General features: G+C 50.5%; 1 protein-coding gene across 1 annotated transcript in view; it reads right to left on the bottom strand.

The window, feature by feature from the left end:
* Window positions 1-17,500, bottom strand: part of BAZ2A (bromodomain adjacent to zinc finger domain 2A) — a 65,751-nt gene extending 48,251 nt beyond the window's left edge. Inside the window, exons 1-3 of the mRNA XM_066584771.1 lie at window positions 17,256-17,500; window positions 4,065-4,202; window positions 1,417-1,947 (exon numbers count right to left, since the gene is read on the bottom strand). Of these exons, the coding sequence (XP_066440868.1) occupies window positions 1,417-1,947; window positions 4,065-4,200 (667 nt within the window). The 5' untranslated portion in view covers window positions 4,201-4,202; window positions 17,256-17,500. The remainder of the gene's footprint in view (window positions 1-1,416; window positions 1,948-4,064; window positions 4,203-17,255) is intronic.
* Between the last annotated feature and the right edge of the window lie 271 nt (window positions 17,501-17,771).

Below are 17,771 nucleotides of genomic sequence, written 5' to 3'. Positions count from 1 at the left end.
GTCTTTAGATGTCAGACAGTCGATTGGAAAGGGTTAATAGACTGAAATATTGATGACCAATCCCTAGGATAGGTCATAAGTATCAGATCCTTGAAGGTCTGGCTCCAAGCATCCCTGCTGGTCAACAGTTTGAAGGGGCCATTGCTACAAACGTGTATGCCCATCTCTTAGTAACATGGAGCTCAAAGGTGATGATAGTGCCCTTTTAACCCCTTGAGTGGCAGGTTTCCTACCACCCTGTCAGACCCACCAGGGCAGGTTTTTTTAAATGGTCTAATCATTGAATTTCAACTAATTTTGCAGTTGCGTCTCAAGAGCCATAACTTTTTCATTTTTCCATTGACATGGCCATATAAGGGCTTGCTTTTTGCGGGACAAGTTGTGATTTTTTAAACGGGGGAGGAAAAAAGAAATGGGGAAAAAAAAGAAAAAAAGGGGCCATGTCATTAAGGGGTTAAATAATGTATTAACTTCCTTCTCTGGGTCATTACGATGAATGGATACCACATGTGTGATTTTATTTTAGATTTTTTACAAAGTAAAGGGAGACAAGTGTTTTTATAATTTTTTTTTATAATTTTTTTACTTTTGTTTTTTTTTTTACTTTTTTTTTTTTTTTTTTGCCCCTTTAGGGGACTTCCACAGGGACCCATCAGGACCCCCTGATCACATTCCGGGGGTCCGATGGTGACAGCCCTTTACATGCTGCGGTGACAGCCCTTTACATGCTGCAGTCACATAGACTGCAGCATGTAAAGGGTTAACACAGCAGAGATCGGAGGTTTTCTCTGATCTCTGCTGTAAGAGCTGATCCTTTGACAGCCAAGCACCAGCTCTCCCTACAACAGAGACCATCGGCTTGCTTCTGACAAGCCGATGGTCTCTATGGCAACCTATAAACAAAGCAGGAGGCTTCGAAGCAGGAGATTGCCGGCAGATCGGCAATATCTTCTGCTGGTTTTTCAAAGCCCTTGATTTGTTCTCTGTGGGTCTGTGCAGGCAGAGCACAATGTCACATCTTGTGGCATTGTGTTCTGCAGCTCCCATAGTGATACATAGCCCGGAAATCTTCCGGGCTATATCACTATCGGCAGTGGAGCTCGTCCCGGAAAATTTCCGGGCGTGCCACTCAAGGGGTTAAAAGTCCCGGTCAGGACTGATCCTGAAAATGAGGGGGGCCATGGTTTAGTGCTGTGCACCCTTGTGAGTTTTCCTGCGGCCGCCATGGCAGGTGATCGAGGTACTGTTGTGCAGTGGGTAAAAGAAAGCGTAGGGGATGCAACAAAACACCGTTGCTGCGTCCTCTTAATCCTCCAAGAGGTCAGACAATCACTGCTCATAAAGTCATGGCCTATCCTAACTATAGGCAATGACTTTATAAGATGGGATACCCCTATGAAGAAGTGCAATACACACCTGTTTGTGCATCGGAGGACTCCCCATCATCTGTCAGCCTTCCATCATTCTCCAATACGTTTGCAGCATTTGACTCCATTTCCTGCTGTTTTTCCTGACATTGAGAGCTAACAGAGAGGCATTGTACACTAGATACCGGTGATGACGGAGCTGGACTGGAGGTCTCCGAAAAGCAATCAGTCTCATTTACTTCAGCTGCCACTTTTACATCAGAATCACTAAAGTTGCACAAGTCTTGACCACTGATTGTGAGAGATGCTGGATGGCTGGAGGCAGAGTTTTCCCAGGCGTCCTGGGAGCTTCCTTTACAAAATGGGCCATTTGTCAATGGAGATGTGGAACCGTTGACCTGATGTGGACTTTGCCCGTGACTGTCAATGACAATAGTAGACTTGGGATATTTCCAGAGGTAGTCAAAGTTATTGGATGCGGGGTGACTGGTGGTACTGGCATCTGATGCATACGTCCCATGAGGATTAGTTGGTATGGAAGGGGAGATCAGGCCATTCACTGGCATGTCGCAATTCAGACCTACACAGACAACAGCGACAAAAAATACAATAAATGAATTGCTGAATGAGGTTATTAATCCCTTAAGGACCAGACACTTTAGGGATTTTACCCAGGTGGTAGTTTTACTGCCCTATTTTTTTTCCTTCAGCTATCAAAATTATTTTTGCTGCCTTTTTTTTGGTGACATTTTTTTTTATATCTGTTTTCATTGGCTTTTTTCCCCCCGTTTTTTTGTTTTATTAGGGATATAAAAAAAAAACATTGGCGACAGGTTTCTCATTTTGTTTTGGACATTTTCATACATAATATGTATAGTTTTCGATTACAGGACACATACGATGACTGTTTTGGTTGGCGTCGGCTTTGGGTCATTTTCTTTTTTATGTATATATTTTTATTCTATTCAATAATTTTTGTAACTATCTTTTTAACATTTATGACCCCCATGATGTCATAAGACTTCTGAGGGTTATTCACCTTGTGTTTTTTGTTTTTTTTTCTTTATTTAACACTTTTCCACTGTAGCCGGGGCATCCATGGGAGTCCCAGTTACAGGAAAAAACATCCCAACGTAGTGACAGTTTTCACTAATAGAGCTGATCAGTGTTTGCAAGGTTCCTTCAGCTCTGTTTTAACAGAAACACTTCCACTTCTTAGCACATTGCGCTCATTGAACGCTATGTAGCCAGGAAAGGAGAAGTTAAAAAACGCTTCTCCCTTCTCCTCTGGGTCCACGGCTCTAACTAACCAGCTGAGAAACCAATCTGATACTGCTTGATTGCATGAGCAGAGGCTTAAATCCTGTTCCCAGGACTAAGCGCGGTGAGCGGTCTGCAAATCATGTCCTATGAAGAACGGTTAAAGGATCTGGGAATGTATAGTTTGCAAAAAAGAAGGCTGAGAGGAGACTTAATAGCTGTCTACAAATATCTGAAGGGCTGTCACAGTGCAGAGGGATCAGCCCTATTCTCATTTGTACAAGGAAAGACTAGAAGCAATGGGATGAAACTGAAAGGGAGGAGACACAGATTAGATATTAGACAGGGAGAGTGATCAATGAGTGGAACAGGTTACCACGGGAGGTGGGGAGTTCTCCTTCAATGGAAGTGTTCAAACAAAGGCTGGACAAATACCTGTCTGAAATGAATAAGTGGTCCTGCACTGAGCAGGGGGCTGGACCCGATGACCTTGGAGGTCCCTTCCAACTCTACCATTCTATATTTACCACGCTTGGTCCTTAAGGCTGCATGTCCACGGGCGTTGCAGTATCCTGCGGCGGATCTCCGCTGTCAGCCTATCTGACAGATGGGCTGACCGCAGAGTATCAAGGTAAATTCGCTGCATGCTGCGAATTGCCGCCTGCGAGCAGAGAATCGCAATGATTCTCCGCTCGTGGACAGGGGGGGGGGGAAACACTCTGCATAGCAACGCTATGGAGAGCTTTCACTGCGTTCCCCGCGGCCGGATTATCGCCGTGGTGAACGCAATGAAAACCCGGCCGTGGACAGGAAGCCTAGAGGGTTAAATGCACCGGTTATCATAAGGCTGCACAATCAGCCACCAGGGTAGAATCAAAGCAAAAAATGGATACAATCAGAAACAGAATCAGAACAACACAAACAATCTTACTTTATTTACTACACATAAAGCCAAACTTATACAGTCCATGATACTTCGTAAAGTGCGGGGCCACCACTACTAAACCATTATGTTAATACAAACTGTATATATGTTTATATGATAGATAACTTATACTCCGCACATCAAAGGTCCTTTTACGCAGGCTGATCGTCAGACACTTCATCGCCCGACAGTCGTCCCAGCGATAATTGCTCCTTTGCTTTCACACAGCAGCGAAAATCACTCAGTGATCGGAGACGAAAAGGATCAGAGATCGATCCGGCCGCTCGCCTCCATTCACAGTAAACAGGCAGTTGTTCAAAGAGGAATGACTGCCTGTTCACACTGAGCGATCATCGTTGGTTTTTTATGCCCACAGAGACTGAATGACAAACGAATTACCGCTCGTGGTTCAGTCGCTGCCGGCATTTACACTGAGCGATCATCGTTCAGACTACCGCGATCCGGCAAGAATCTGAGCGATTATCAGAAGACGTCACAAAGACTCGGCTCACCTTTTGCTTGTTGAGGAAATATTACAAGAGAATTGTTTGTGTAAACTGGTTCCACCAACTGAGGCAGCTGTTTCAGTCCTGAGGCGCTGGATAACGGAGGCTGGCCGGTGCTTCCAAAGTGATTGTTTGTCTCCATGTCTACAAAGGAAAAGAATAGGACATCATTACATCCTGGAAGCGAGTAACGATGCGTTATACGTTAGGGGTGACAATTCCTAATTAGTAACCCTCTTTATATCTTCCATAAACCTCGCTGATGGAGTGGAGTGAAGGTGCCTTTAACCCCTTAATGACACGGCCTATTTTGGCGTTGAGGAGCAAACGATTTTTGGTATTTTTTCATCTCCATTTTTCAAAAGCCATAACTTTGTATTTTTCCGTCGACGCGGCCGTATGAGGGCTTGTTTTTTGCGTGGCGAACTGTAGTTTTTATTGGGGCCATTTTTGGGAACATAGGCAATATTGTAAAACTTTTATTATTTTTTTTATGATCGTAGGGAGAGAAAACGCATCAATTCTGCCATAGATTTTTTTTTTTCTTAAACGTTAATTATGCAGCATTAATGACACATTACATTTTTTTCTGCGGGTAGGTACGGTTACAACGATACCAAAATTCTTTAGGTTTTTCCACTTTTCCACAATAAAAACCCTTTTTTGGAAATTATTATTTTTTTCTAAATCGCTGCATTCAAAGTCCTATAACTATTTTATTTTTGCATGCACGGAGGTTTGTGGGGGCTTATTTTTTTGCGAGACGAGCTGTAGTTTTTATTGGTACCATTTTGGGGTACATACGTTTTTTATCACTTTTATTGCGTTCTTTGGGAGGCAAAATGCTAAAAATTAAAATTTTTTAAACACTTTTTGCCGTGCAGAAAAGCATGTTCAATTTATTGTACGCATCATTACGGATACGACGATACCAAATATGTTTTTTTTTTAATGCGACTATGAGAAAAAGCATTTAAAAAGGGTTTAATATTTTTTTTATATTTTTTTTTGCACATTATTTTGATTTTTTTTTTTTTTTACACCATCTGTGTCCCTCTGAGGGACTTTCACTGCAGCACTGATGATCGCTACGATAAGGCATGACAGGACTTCTCTCCTGCCATGCCTTATCGCTTATTACAGCGATCTTAGGCAATGGCAATACAGGACGCCGGTATCTGGCGTCCTGTTGCCATAGAAACCAGCCGGGCTCTCTGTGATAACAACACGAGAGCTGGCTGAAGTCACAGAGGGAGCGCGTTTCCTCTGTGAACCCTTTCCCTACTGCGATCTACTTAGATCGCAGCAGGGAAGGGGTTAACAGCGGGGGGTGCACCGCGGCTGCTGCAGCAGGAGGCCGGCTACTAGTGACAGCCGGCTCCCGCTGCGGGATAGCGCAAGATCTGCTATGATCTCGCGCTATCCCTATGACGTGAGGGTACGTCATTTTGTGGAAAGTACCCAGGTTCCCATGACGTACCCTTACGTCATGGGGAGGGAAGGGGATAGACAATCGACCGCGATCCAGTGCTCCCACCATAAAACGTACATCCAGTTTAAAGGGGGGGGGGGGGGAGAAATCTAGTGGTTAATCATTATGGTAGAAACTACAAAAAGGATTAAAAAAAACAAAAAAAACACCAAAACTGACCAATACTTCCAAAACCAGACACCCCAGAGATGTGATACCATCCAGTCGTTACACGGCAGTTACAGAACGAGTGGTGATGCTGCAGCCTCTGATTGGCTGCAAAGATCAGGTGATTTCCTGTGATGTCATCTTTAACAATTACCAGGACGGCGTTGGCGCGGGATCCTCACGAGGAAGGCAAGTATGCCTCTTTTTCTTATTATAAGACAGTTACAGCTCTGGCAGAAATGTTGTCCGCTAACCCAACAACCCCTTTAAGACCCTGTGGGCAACTGAAAGAGCTGCAGAGAGCCCTGTGACTAAGCCGATACTATACCGGGTGGTCCGCAGGTCTGGAGACATCTGAATAAATGGAAAACAGTGGTTGGAAATGCCATTCTGGGGGTGGCATGTTACCAATGGGAAGAGGTAAATCTCAGGGGCGGTGCCCAACACGGCAGCCATTTTGAAAGCCGCCATCTTGGAACGCAGTTTACATTTTCCAATGGGAATGTGAACCACAATCTGTGAATCCAAGTCTGTGCTTCAATGTGATGGGCCTTTATTCCTGCCAACGTTATCAGCACTTTACTCATTGTTACAGATATGGCTGTGAGAGTAACATGTAAAGAGAGCAACGGGGAGGTGAACAAACCTCCGCTACTGGCACGACCAAACCTGCAATGGACAGAACCCTCCAAGAGGGTTGGAGCGCAGAACGCCATGGTGGGGTTTGTGGGGTACAAAGATAGGGAGCCCTTTCTTCATTGAGGAAGACCCTACTGCTGCCAGGTATCTGCAATTGTTACGTGACGAGGTGTTCCCGTCACTGTTCAAGGACAGCGGCACGTTCCCAGTGTTCTTCCAGCAGGATGGCGCCCCCACATTATGGACGTGATATTCACGATCGCCGGATCTGACCCCCTTGGACTTCTACCTGTGGGATGATGTCAATCCATTGTACATGGCAGTGAGAATTCGCAGTGTGGCGGATCCTGGACGCCTTGCAAGCATGTCTGCGGAGGTGCTGCTCTCAGTGCATCGTGAATGGGAGAAGAGGATAGCCTTGATGATTCAAAACAATGGGGAGCACAACGAGCATATCCTGTAGGTAATCGTCATCATGTTCCACGTCACGGAACACAGCAGGAATAGGGGGTTCATGCCATTTAAGAACGCATCTGAATTCCTCATCCAATTCTCTATCAGATACATATGTTACATGCACGTCTTCCAATTTGAAAATATTGACTTGGTTCCAAGATGGCAGCTTTCAAAATGTCCGCCATGTTGTACACCACCCCTCACAGATTTGTCCCTTTCCCCTTAGCAACATACTACACACAGGATAGTGTTCCCAACCACCACTGCCCATTTATTCAGGTGTCTCCATACCTTTGGACCACCAGAGGAAAGCCTAAGGAGCATAAGACCGCTGACCACAGAACGCCCCAGATGCGTCAAAGCAACTGCAGCATCTAGGTCTTCATATGGAGGAATCTGGTCCTCCTCCCAGATCGGCCAGCCAAGTGGCTACAAGGCCTAACAGCATGCTTGCTGTCAGCGGATTACAGACAGGGAATCCGAGTCTAGCAACGCATTATACAGTATATGAGATTAACCGATCGCACACTGTCCTCTGATGGAGGGAGAAAATAAGAAAATGTCAAAGTTTATTTCAAACAGTAGTAAAATATAATGCATATATATTATATAATGCACTATGCATATTGGTACTGCCATAATCATACCGACCCATAGAACACGAGATTTATGCAACTATTACAGACTCAAAAAGCAAAAACTACGGCTGAATTGATGGTTTTTTTTAATTAAAGGGATTGTCTTATTACTTAAAATTACTTGACAGACACACAGGACCACTGCAGCCAATTACTGCCTATAGCAGGTCACTGTTTTGGCTGCAGCAGTCACTGGTCAGCAGCAACCAGGAACTATAGAGTGGCTGGGTAAAAATGTTAACTCCTTACCGCCCCAGGACGTACATTTACGTCCTGGAGCGTCGGGGTATGTATGAAGAGAGGTCTTGGGGCAACCTCTCTTCATACAGCGCGGGCGTCAGCTGTTTATTACAGCTGACACCAGCAGGCAATAGCTGCAATCATGGCTATTAACCCTTTAAATGCCGCTGACAGCGGCATTTAAATCCCCCAAACGATGTTCGGGGGTCCCGTAGAAACAAGACACACTGAGTGAATGACGGGGTCAATCAACTGAAAGTAAACAATTAGGCCTCCTTCCCACGAGCGTGACGGGCTCCGCCGCGTAATATTACGCTGTGAAGCCCGTCACGGCGCCCCCCAGAGCCCCTATACTTACCTGCGGGAGATAGCGTGAAATCGCTTCCCCGCCCACCGCCGCCGCGTCACCGCGCGTCACCGCCCGCCGCCCTCGTGTCACCAGCCGTGTCACGTGCACGGCCGGCCGTGTCACGTGACGCGGCCGGACCGCGTCATTTGGCGTCATATGACGCTCGGCGGTGGGCGGGAAAGCGTTTTTTCACGCTATCTCCCGCTGGTTACAGCGGGAGATAGCGTGAATGGACGGCTTCCATTGACTGCAATGGAAGCCGTCAGTGCGTACAGCCCGTCCTCACCCGCAGAAAATAGAGCATGCTGCGGGTGAGGACGAGAGAAATCGCGGTGCGTAATTCCGCGGTGGAATTACGCATCGTGAGCATTGTGCTATTAGGTTCAATAGAACCTAATAGCTGCGGGCAACGCAGCGGATTTTCGCCGCGAATTACGCGGCGGAAATCCGTTCGTGGGAAGGAGGCCTTAAGGCAAGCAGAAACCTTAAACGATTGATACAGATTGTATACAATTGTATCGCTCTTATTGTGCAGCTTCCATTGTATCCCCGCAGATTCTATCCACCTACGGAATTGATATGACATTTTTTGCCACTATTTTGCGCAAATTGCAATTTGACTACAATGTGTGAGCAGCCTTATAGTTATTAATATTAGGGCCCACCTTCTACTAGGATTGGATTTACAGGTCCGTTTTAGAGCTCCCAGCAAGGGGAATAAGTGAAACTTTCTCTTCAGGAATGCCCTAAATGTAGGGACGCCTTCCATTGAAGTTAATGGAAGCTGTTGATCCGTGGCACACCCACAGCTGTCACTGCGGACGTGCCACGGATACACGGGAAAAAGGCACTGCGCATGCGCCAGGCGTGCTGAAGAAAGAAGATCCGGCTGCGACAGAGGAGATTCGCACTGGATCCTGAGAGGTAAGGACCTGTCTTTTAATACCCATGACCACGGGCACACACGGATACCGCTGCCCGTGTGCATTAAGCCTAACTCTGTGCAGATAAATCAAATGTGCCATCAGAAAATGACCTGGTCTATAAATCACAAACATTTTTTAAAGAAATTCTGGTGATTTTTTCTGCATTTTCGATCACAATCTTTTTTTTTTTTTATTTAAAAATCCTAAAATCCTGAATTTTTCGCACGGACCACAGAGCCTAAAGGTACCGTTGCATGGGGCGATTGTAGCCCAAATGATTGTTGGAAACAGCAAATTCAGGCATCGATGGTCTTGTGTATATGCGGCCGCCGACAGGGCACTGAGCAAGAAATCGCTCAACTGTTAAGAGTCATTTGTTTTTTTTCGTTTGGCCGAAATAAAAGCCAAGTGACTATCGGGTCGTCTAAACAGGATCGCCCCAATGTTTGAGCAAATCCCGTGTACTATGAATGGAGTCGGGCAGGCGGCTGGAACAATCCCGGCTGCTCCACCTGCGTTCACATTGGTGATAGTAGGGCGGTAGTCCGTGGGATGGCTGCTCGGCGTTTATGTTCCCGACAGTCGCCCTGTGTAAAGATTAATACTAGTCTGTCACTGCCTGATCTGTAGAGAAGCTTGGCAGCCGTCATCTCACTAACATCACAGGCAGGATTACACTGAGAGGTAACACCGATATGTAGATAACACAGGATCCACCATTCACAATAGGAGATCAGCTGTGACCATCTACTCCCCTGCCTGCACAATCACCTCTACGCACATGCTAGGACAGTCTCCATACAAGTCAATGGGCCCCTCCTGTCCATTGTGTGAATGACCCACGAAGCTGCTGTAAAGCATCTCTAAATGCTCCAAAGGCGACATGGCCGCCCCCATAGTCATGCAGTAATCACAGAGCTGCAGTAGGACCTGCCTATGGATTTGACCTACGATACAGAAGAGACTGCAAGGTAGATCATGGTTATTTATCTTCTGGGAGTATAGCGGTACCGTAATACGGGGCAAACTCACTGCAGGCATTACACACCAGAATAGTGCACTAATTCCGCTGCACCTAAATGGGATGGATTTGGACACATTTTAAATTGCGTATCAGCTCCGGAATTTAATTTTGGTAATGCAAGGGGTGAATGCTGCAGCATTAAATAGACACGCCGCTGATTTAGAAACCGCAGCATCTTTCAAAAACACTGTGGATTCGTTGTGGAGACTTTCCGCACCACGTGCGGGAGACTTTTTAAATCCCCTCCGCATGGCTTGTACTGCAAATGCTGCAGAATGTCCACTGTGCTTCCGCAGCGATTATCGTCTGTGCGAAGACGACCTAATGATCAGTATGTGTATGGGATCAAACCTTTAGGCCTCATGTCCACGGGGAAAATCAGATCCGCTGCAGATTCTACATGTAGAATCTGCAGCGGGTCCCTCCTGCCCCGCGGACATGAGCGCCGAAAATAAGAATTTAAAAGTATTTACCATCCGGCGCGGGCGGAGAACATCAGCTGTTCCTCACGGCCGGATCTTCATCTTCGGCCGGCGGATGAATTCCTGACGCCGGCGGCACGTCGCCGGCACGTCGCCGACGTGCCGCGCGCATGCGCCGGGCACATCCGCCGAGCCGAAGCAAGGAAGATGCGGCCGTGAGGAACAGCTGACCTTCCCCGCCCGCGCCGGATGGTAAATACTTTAAATTCCTATTTTAGGTCTCCCGCGGATCCGGACGGCTTCCATAGGCTTCAATAGAAGCCCGCGGGAGCCGTCCCCGCGGGAGACCCGCACGAAAATGGAGCATGGTCCGGATTTTTCCATGCTCCATTTTTTTTTAAATCCCTTTTATTGACGATCCGCGGGTATTTATCTACCCGCGGGTGGTCAATGCATCCCTATGGGGTGCGGATCCGCACGCGGGAGATCCGCTGCGGATCCTAAATCATATTTTGCCCGTGGACATGAGCCCTTAGGCCCAATGCACACGGACGGATTTCTGCTGCGGAATTTGCGGCCAGCCGCCGCGAATTCTGCAGCAATGTCTGTCCATAGCATGCAATGTTAAATGATTCTTCCACGCACACGAGCGGAAATCACTTGCGATTTCTGTTCACGGCGGAAGAATAGCAGAATGCTCTATATGGTGCGGGAAATCGTGGCGATCCGAGCCGCGATGATTTCAAAACTGACATGTACTGCGCATGCGCGCCGGCCAAGACACTCGCAGTGGATCCGGACAGGTGAGTATGGGCCTCTGGCCAGGCACAGGGTTGGATCCCGCTACGGGATGCTAGCGGAATTGGACCGGCCATGTGCATGCAGCCCTATACATGCATCCAATAGAATGACACTTTATATCAAGCCGATGTCCACTTCTGCATCGTCTTGCTATTTACAGACAGGGGATCTGTTTACATGAAATGAGTATCTGCTTGTTTTTAATAACATTTATTTGTTACATTGTTTCAATTATTGTTTAACCTGCATCAGAGTAATAAAAGCAGAAGTTGCTGAGAAGTATCCAGTGTATGTAGCTGGTTCTGCTCTATGAAGTCCGCACCTCTATGAGCAGCTATTAGGGCTAATTCCCACCAGCAGATTTCCGTGATACGCGGTGGAAATCCGCGGCGTTGCCCCGCTGCTATTAGTTTCTATTGAACCTAATAGTGCAATGCTCACGGTGCGGAATTCCACCACAGAATTCCACCCCGTGAATTCACCCGTGGCATGTTCTATTTGCCGCGGGCGGACGGCTTCCATTGCCATCCGTAATGCTATCTTCCACTGTAGCACAGCAGAAGATAGCGTGAAAACGCTTCCCCGCCTGCCCCGTCATGCGCTCTACCGCGCATGCGAGCCGAAGCGTCATGCCAGACGTCGGGCGGCGGATCCGGAGGTAAGTATGGGGTCTCTGGGGGGAGACCGTGACGGGCTCCGCTTGCGGAACCCGTCACAGTCGTGGGCACTAGGCCTTAAAGGGGTTGTCCCGCGCCGAAACGTTTTTTTTTGTTTTTTTTTCAATAGCCCCCCGTTCGGCGCGATGCATGTTATAAAAAAACAAAAAAACGTTTAGTACTTACCCGAATCCCCGCGCTCCGGCAACTTCTTACTTACCTTAGTAAGATGGCCGCCGGGATCTTCATCCACGATGCACCGCGGGTCTTCTCCCATGGTGCACCGTGGGCTCTGTGCGCTCCATTGCCGATTCCAGCCTCCTGATTGGCTGGAATCGGCACACATGACGGGGCGGAGGTACAAGGAGCAGCTCTCCGGCACGAGCGGCCCCATTCAGAAGGGAGAAGACCGGACTGCGCAAGCGCGTCTAATCAGACGATTAGACGCTGAAATTAGACGGCACCATGGAGACGGGGACGCCAGCAACGGAACAGGTAATGAATAACTTCTGTATGTCTCATAATTAATGCACGATGTACATTACAAAGTGCATTAATATGGCCATACAGAAGTGTATAACCCCACTTTGTTTCGCGGGACAACCCCTTTAATATTAGGACTTGATCACAAGTGTTTTTGGTTTTTTTTATTGTACATCTTGTATATATCAGACAGGGCTATACAGTTAGATACGGCCGGTTACACATCTGCATTGGGACCTTTGGTCAGAAGTTCCTTAGCATATACCCGGCTCAACGTATCGGGAGCGCTTTTTCTTCTGTCTAAAAACCAGGCAGCTGGGCGGAAACCGAATAGATCCCATTATAGTCAATGAGGTCCGTTCAGCGCTGTTCGGTTGCATCCTGAAACGGCGCCACTCGGCTGCGGGAAATGCCCTTTCCTGCCGCCCAATTGGAGCAGGAAAGCGAAATCCCCGCCGCAGGTGTGAAACCGCGCTAAAGCGGTCCTCACCGACCCAACGAGCTACCAGAGGGCAATAATATGTAGGTCTATCAAGAAGATGGTTCTTTTGGATTAAGGACTCACAGGAGTGTATTTTGTTTCCATACTAAGAGCGTATTTTATATGTGCGTAATATGGTGCATATCTGTTGCTATTGATGGGGTTTGAAGACCCCGGCACCAGCAAGAGATTGCTCTGATTGGTTCATCAAGCACTGGCTCAGTCGATCAGAGCCAGAGCTCGATAAACCAATCACAGCCATTTAATGCATGGCTGTGATTGGTGCATCCAGCGCTGGCAGTGATTGGCAGAGCCTGCAAGCTCAGCCAATCAGAACAATCTCTTGCTAGAGGCGGCAAGTGCTCGGAAGCCTGCCCGGGTTTCCAGAAAGCGGCGTCAGTGACCCGAACGGCGCCTCCTAGGTGAGTAGTTTTACAATATAAGGAGTTAAAGAGTAATTATATATATATATATATACACACACACACACTCACCGTGGTGCCAGATTACCGCTATGGCGATCCGGGTCCACAGCATTTTACAGGTGACAGCACCGGGCTTTCTGGCCTAGTGACATCCCATAAACCTGTCACATGGACTTCTAATATACACCACTGATGATGACCCTATCAGGCCTCCTATTGGCTGACAGGTTCACATGAGTAAATAGTCACGTAATCACTGCAGCGCCAAGTAAACGGAACACCAGAGTGGTGGCAGGGCAGTAGCATGGTGGCCAGAGGTAAATACCGTTTTTACGTTTTCTTTCATATATAATGCATCCCCCCACTGCCGCTAATGTTTTATTTGTTGGAAAATCCCTTAAAAGGGGTTTTCCAGGGAGCGCGGTCATCACAGCCGGGATACCCCAAGGTTGGGGCGGAAGTCGCTGCTCCAACCCCTGTGCAGTGGTCGGCGCTTGTAACTGCAGGCACAGTTCTCACTGAAATCAATGGGACCCCAGCCTAAAATTACAAGCATAGCTCCCATTGATTTCAATGAGAGCTTCGACAGCAATTGTGAGCACCGGCACCTACACGGGTTGGAGCAGCAGCTTCCACTCCAACCCTAAGGTAACCCTTTTTAAGTCTGCGCCCATCTTAAAGGGGCATTCTGGGACTTTTACTCAGGATAGGTCATCAATAGTTGATTGGTTGGGACTCAGCCGGCCCGCTGTTCGTGCGGCAAGCCGGACGTCATCATTGGTTGGTTGTCAGGGTGCGAGTGTAACAGGAAGCATCGCTCCTATTGATTTCAACAGGAGTGAACCCGGCTATTACGCTTCCGGCTCTGAGCGCCAATGATGACATCCGGTCCGCTGTCAGTTAATGACACTCTGGTTCCCCACTAATCAGCCAGCCCACTATTAGTACGGCGAGACGGATGCAGTCATTAGTTGTCAGGTCCGGAAGTGTAATAGGAGGCAAGCTGGTTGCAAGGGCCAGTAACGCAACAGGAGGCGTCACTGCCACGGATATCAATACGCTTCCGTCCCTAACCACCAATTATGACGTCCGGTCCGCCATCAGTTGATGAGGACTAGAGATGAGCGAGCATGCTCGTTTAAGACTGATGCTTACTTGTCCGAGCACCATGCGGGGGGACGGTGGGTGCGTTAGTTGAGGAGGACCCCAAGATAGGTCATCCCAGGTCATTAGTGCAACGAGCCGAATGATCATTGGTCATCAGGACCGGAAGCGTAACATGCGGCATGGCTCCCGTTGATTCAGTCCGCTGACCGCCGTTGGTTGATGGACTGATTGATGGGGATCCGAATCATCCATAATAAAATTTGCAGACTCCCCCTCTACGCAGCGGTCCTCCCTAGTCCGCCGGTTCCCCCTCTACGCAGCGGTCCTCCCTAGTCCGCCGGTTCCCCCTCTACGCAGCGGTCCTCCCTAGTCCGCCGGTTCCCCCTCTACGCAGCGGTCCTCCCTAGTCCGCCGGTTCCCCCTCTACGCAGCGGTCCTCCCTAGTCCGCCGGTTCCCCCTCTACGCAGCGGTCCTCCCTAGTCCGCCGGTTCCCCCTCTACGCAGCGGTCCTCCCTAGTCCGCCGGTTCCCCCTCTACGCAGCGGTCCTCCCTAGTCCGCCGGTTCCCCCTCTACGCAGCGGTCCTCCCTAGTCCGCCGGTTCCCCCTCTACGCAGCGGTCCTCCCTAGTCCGCCGGTTCCCCCTTTACGGAGCCGTTCTCCCTAATCCGCCGGTTCCCCCTTTACGGAGCGGTTCTCCCTAATCCGCCGGTTCCCCCTTTACGGAGCGGTTCTCCCTAATCCGCCGGTTCCCCCTTTACGGAGCGGTTCTCCCTAATCCGCCGGTTCCCCCTTTACGGAGCGGTTCTCCCTAATCCGCCGGTTCCCCCTTTACGGAGCGGTTCTCCCTAATCCGCCGGTTCCCCCTTTACGGAGCGGTTCTCCCTAATCCGCCGGTTCCCCCTTTACGGAGCGGTTCTCCCTAATCCGCCGGTTCCCCCTTTACGGAGCGGTTCTCCCTAATCCGCCGGTTCCCCCTTTACGGAGCGGTTCTCCCTAATCCGCCGGTTCCCCCTTTACGGAGCGGTTCTCCCTAGTCCGCCGGTTCCCCCTTTACGGAGCGGTTCTCCCTTTACGGAGCCGTTCTCCCTAGTCCGTCGATTCCCCCTTTACGGAGCCGTTCTCCCTAGTCCGTCGATTCCCCCTTTACGGAGCCGTTCTCCCTAGTCCGTCGATTCCCCCTTTACGGAGCCGTTCTCCCTAGTCCGTCGATTCCCCCTTTACGGAGCCGTTCTCCCTAGTCCGTCGATTCCCCCTTTACGGAGCCGTTCTCCCTAGTCCGTCGATTCCCCCTTTACGGAGCCGTTCTCCCTAGTCCGTCGATTCCCCCTTTACGGAGCCGTTCTCCCTAGTCCGTCGGTTCCCCTTTTACGGAGCGGTTCTCCCTAATCCGCCGGTTCCCCTTTTACGGAGCGGTTCTCCCTAATCCGCCGGTTCCCCCTTTACGGAGCGGTTCTCCCTAATCCGCCGGTTCCCCCTTTACGGAGCGGTTCTCCCTAATCCGCCGGTTCCCCCTTTACGGAGCGGTTCTCCCTAATCCGCCGGTTCCCCCTTTACGGAGCGGTTCTCCCTAATCCGCCGGTTCCCCCTTTACGGAGCGGTTCTCCCTAATCCGCCGGTTCCCCCTTTACGGAGCGGTTCTCCCTAATCCGCCGGTTCCCCCTTTACGGAGCGGTTCTCCCTAATCCGCCGGTTCCCCCTTTACGGAGCGGTTCCCCCTAGTCCGTCGGTTCCCCCTTTACGGAGCGGTTCCCCCTAGTCCGTCGGTTCCCCCTTTACGGAGCGGTTCCCCCTAGTCCGTCGGTTCCCCCTAGTCCGTCGGTTCCCCCTTTACGGAGCGGTTCCCCCTAGTCCGTCGGTTCCCCCTAGTCCGTCGGTTCCCCCTTTACGGAGCGGTTCCCCCTAGTCCGTCGGTTCCCCCTTTACGGAGCGGTTCCCCCTAGTCCGTCGGTTCCCCCTAGTCCGTCGGTTCCCCCTTTACGGAGCGGTTCCCCCTAGTCCGTCGGTTCCCCCTTTACGGAGCGGTTCCCCCTAGTCCGTCGGTTCCCCCTTTACGGAGCCGTTCTCCCTAGTCCGCCGGTTCCCCCTTTACGGAGCCGTTCTCCCTAGTCCGTCGGTTCCCCCTTTACGGAGCCGTTCTCCCTAGTCCGTCGGTTCCCCCTTTACGGAGCCGTTCTCCCTAGTCCGTCGGTTCCCCCTTTACGGAGCCGTTCTCCCTAGTCCGTCGGTTCCCCCTTAACGGAGCCGTTCTCCCTAGTCCGTCGGTTCCCCCTTTACGGAGCCGTTCTCCCTAGTCCGTCGGTTCCCCTTTTACGGAGCGGTTCTCCCTAATCCGCCGGTTCCCCCTTTACGGAGCCGTTCTCCCTAGTCCGTCGGTTCCCCCTTTACGGAGCCGTTCTCCCTAGTCCGTCGGTTCCCCCTTTACGGAGCCGTTCTCCCTAGTCCGTCGGTTCCCCCTTTACGGAGCCGTTCTCCCTAGTCCGTCGGTTCCCCCTTTACGGAGCCGTCCTCCCTAGTCCGTCGGTGATGAACCAGAAGACCCCGCAGCTTTCTGCCCTCCATAAGTGCCTACAACTCCTCCTCCTGCCGGACATTTAAACTCCAGTGGAAGTGGCGGCGGACCACCGGCGGGGACAATAGACCCCTACCGGGGATGTAACTGCTGCTGCTGGTGGTCCTGGAGCTGCCATGCATATCCCCCCTCTACAGGGGACGACCGTGCACCCCGCGGCCATGTTACCGGGCCCGTGCAGTGGCCGCCTCCCTCCCACAGTCCCGGCACGGACTCCGGCATAAAGAACTTGATGAAGTGTCCGCCGCACGAGCCGTCCCCGCCGAGCCAACAGCGGGGCCTACACGTCCTCCGGCAGCCCCGGCCTCCCCCGCCTCACTCCGCCGGGACCTGGACTCACCTGAAGCCCGAGGAGATAGGTGGTAGCGGCGGCGCTGGTCGCGGCCTGCTCTCACATGGTGTCCCCGGCCTGGCCTGGGGGAGGTAGCAGGACGAGCCGCGGCTCCGGGGGCTGCAGGCTGAGCGTGTGAGAGCGAGGCAGGAAGTGCGGGCGGCGGCCGAGCGGTCCTAGAGGCACCAGCTACACTGCGAACTCACAGCTTGTCCCACACACGGCGGTGCGGAGCGCTAGTCACTGCTGTCCTGTCAGCGGCAGGCTGGGGTGTTACTCACTACTGTGCTGCCAGCTCAAGGCTGGGGCGTCACTGCTGTCCTGTTACCTCCAGGCTGGGTTGTTACTCACTGCTGTCCTGTTACCTCCAGGCTGGGTTGTTGCTGCTGTCCTGTTACCTCCATGCTGGGTTGTTACTGCTGTCCTGTTACCTCCACACTGGAGCGTCACTCACTGTTGTCCTGTTACCTCCAGCTGGAGAGTCACTTATTACTGTCCTATTACCTTCACACTGCAGAGTCACAG

Source organism: Eleutherodactylus coqui, chromosome 1 (genome assembly GCF_035609145.1).
Source record: "Eleutherodactylus coqui strain aEleCoq1 chromosome 1, aEleCoq1.hap1, whole genome shotgun sequence".
In the NCBI taxonomy this organism is placed as follows: Eukaryota; Metazoa; Chordata; class Amphibia; order Anura; family Eleutherodactylidae; genus Eleutherodactylus; species Eleutherodactylus coqui.
Note: the sequence above shows the minus strand (reverse complement) of the source record. Positions and strands in the feature narration are given on the sequence as shown.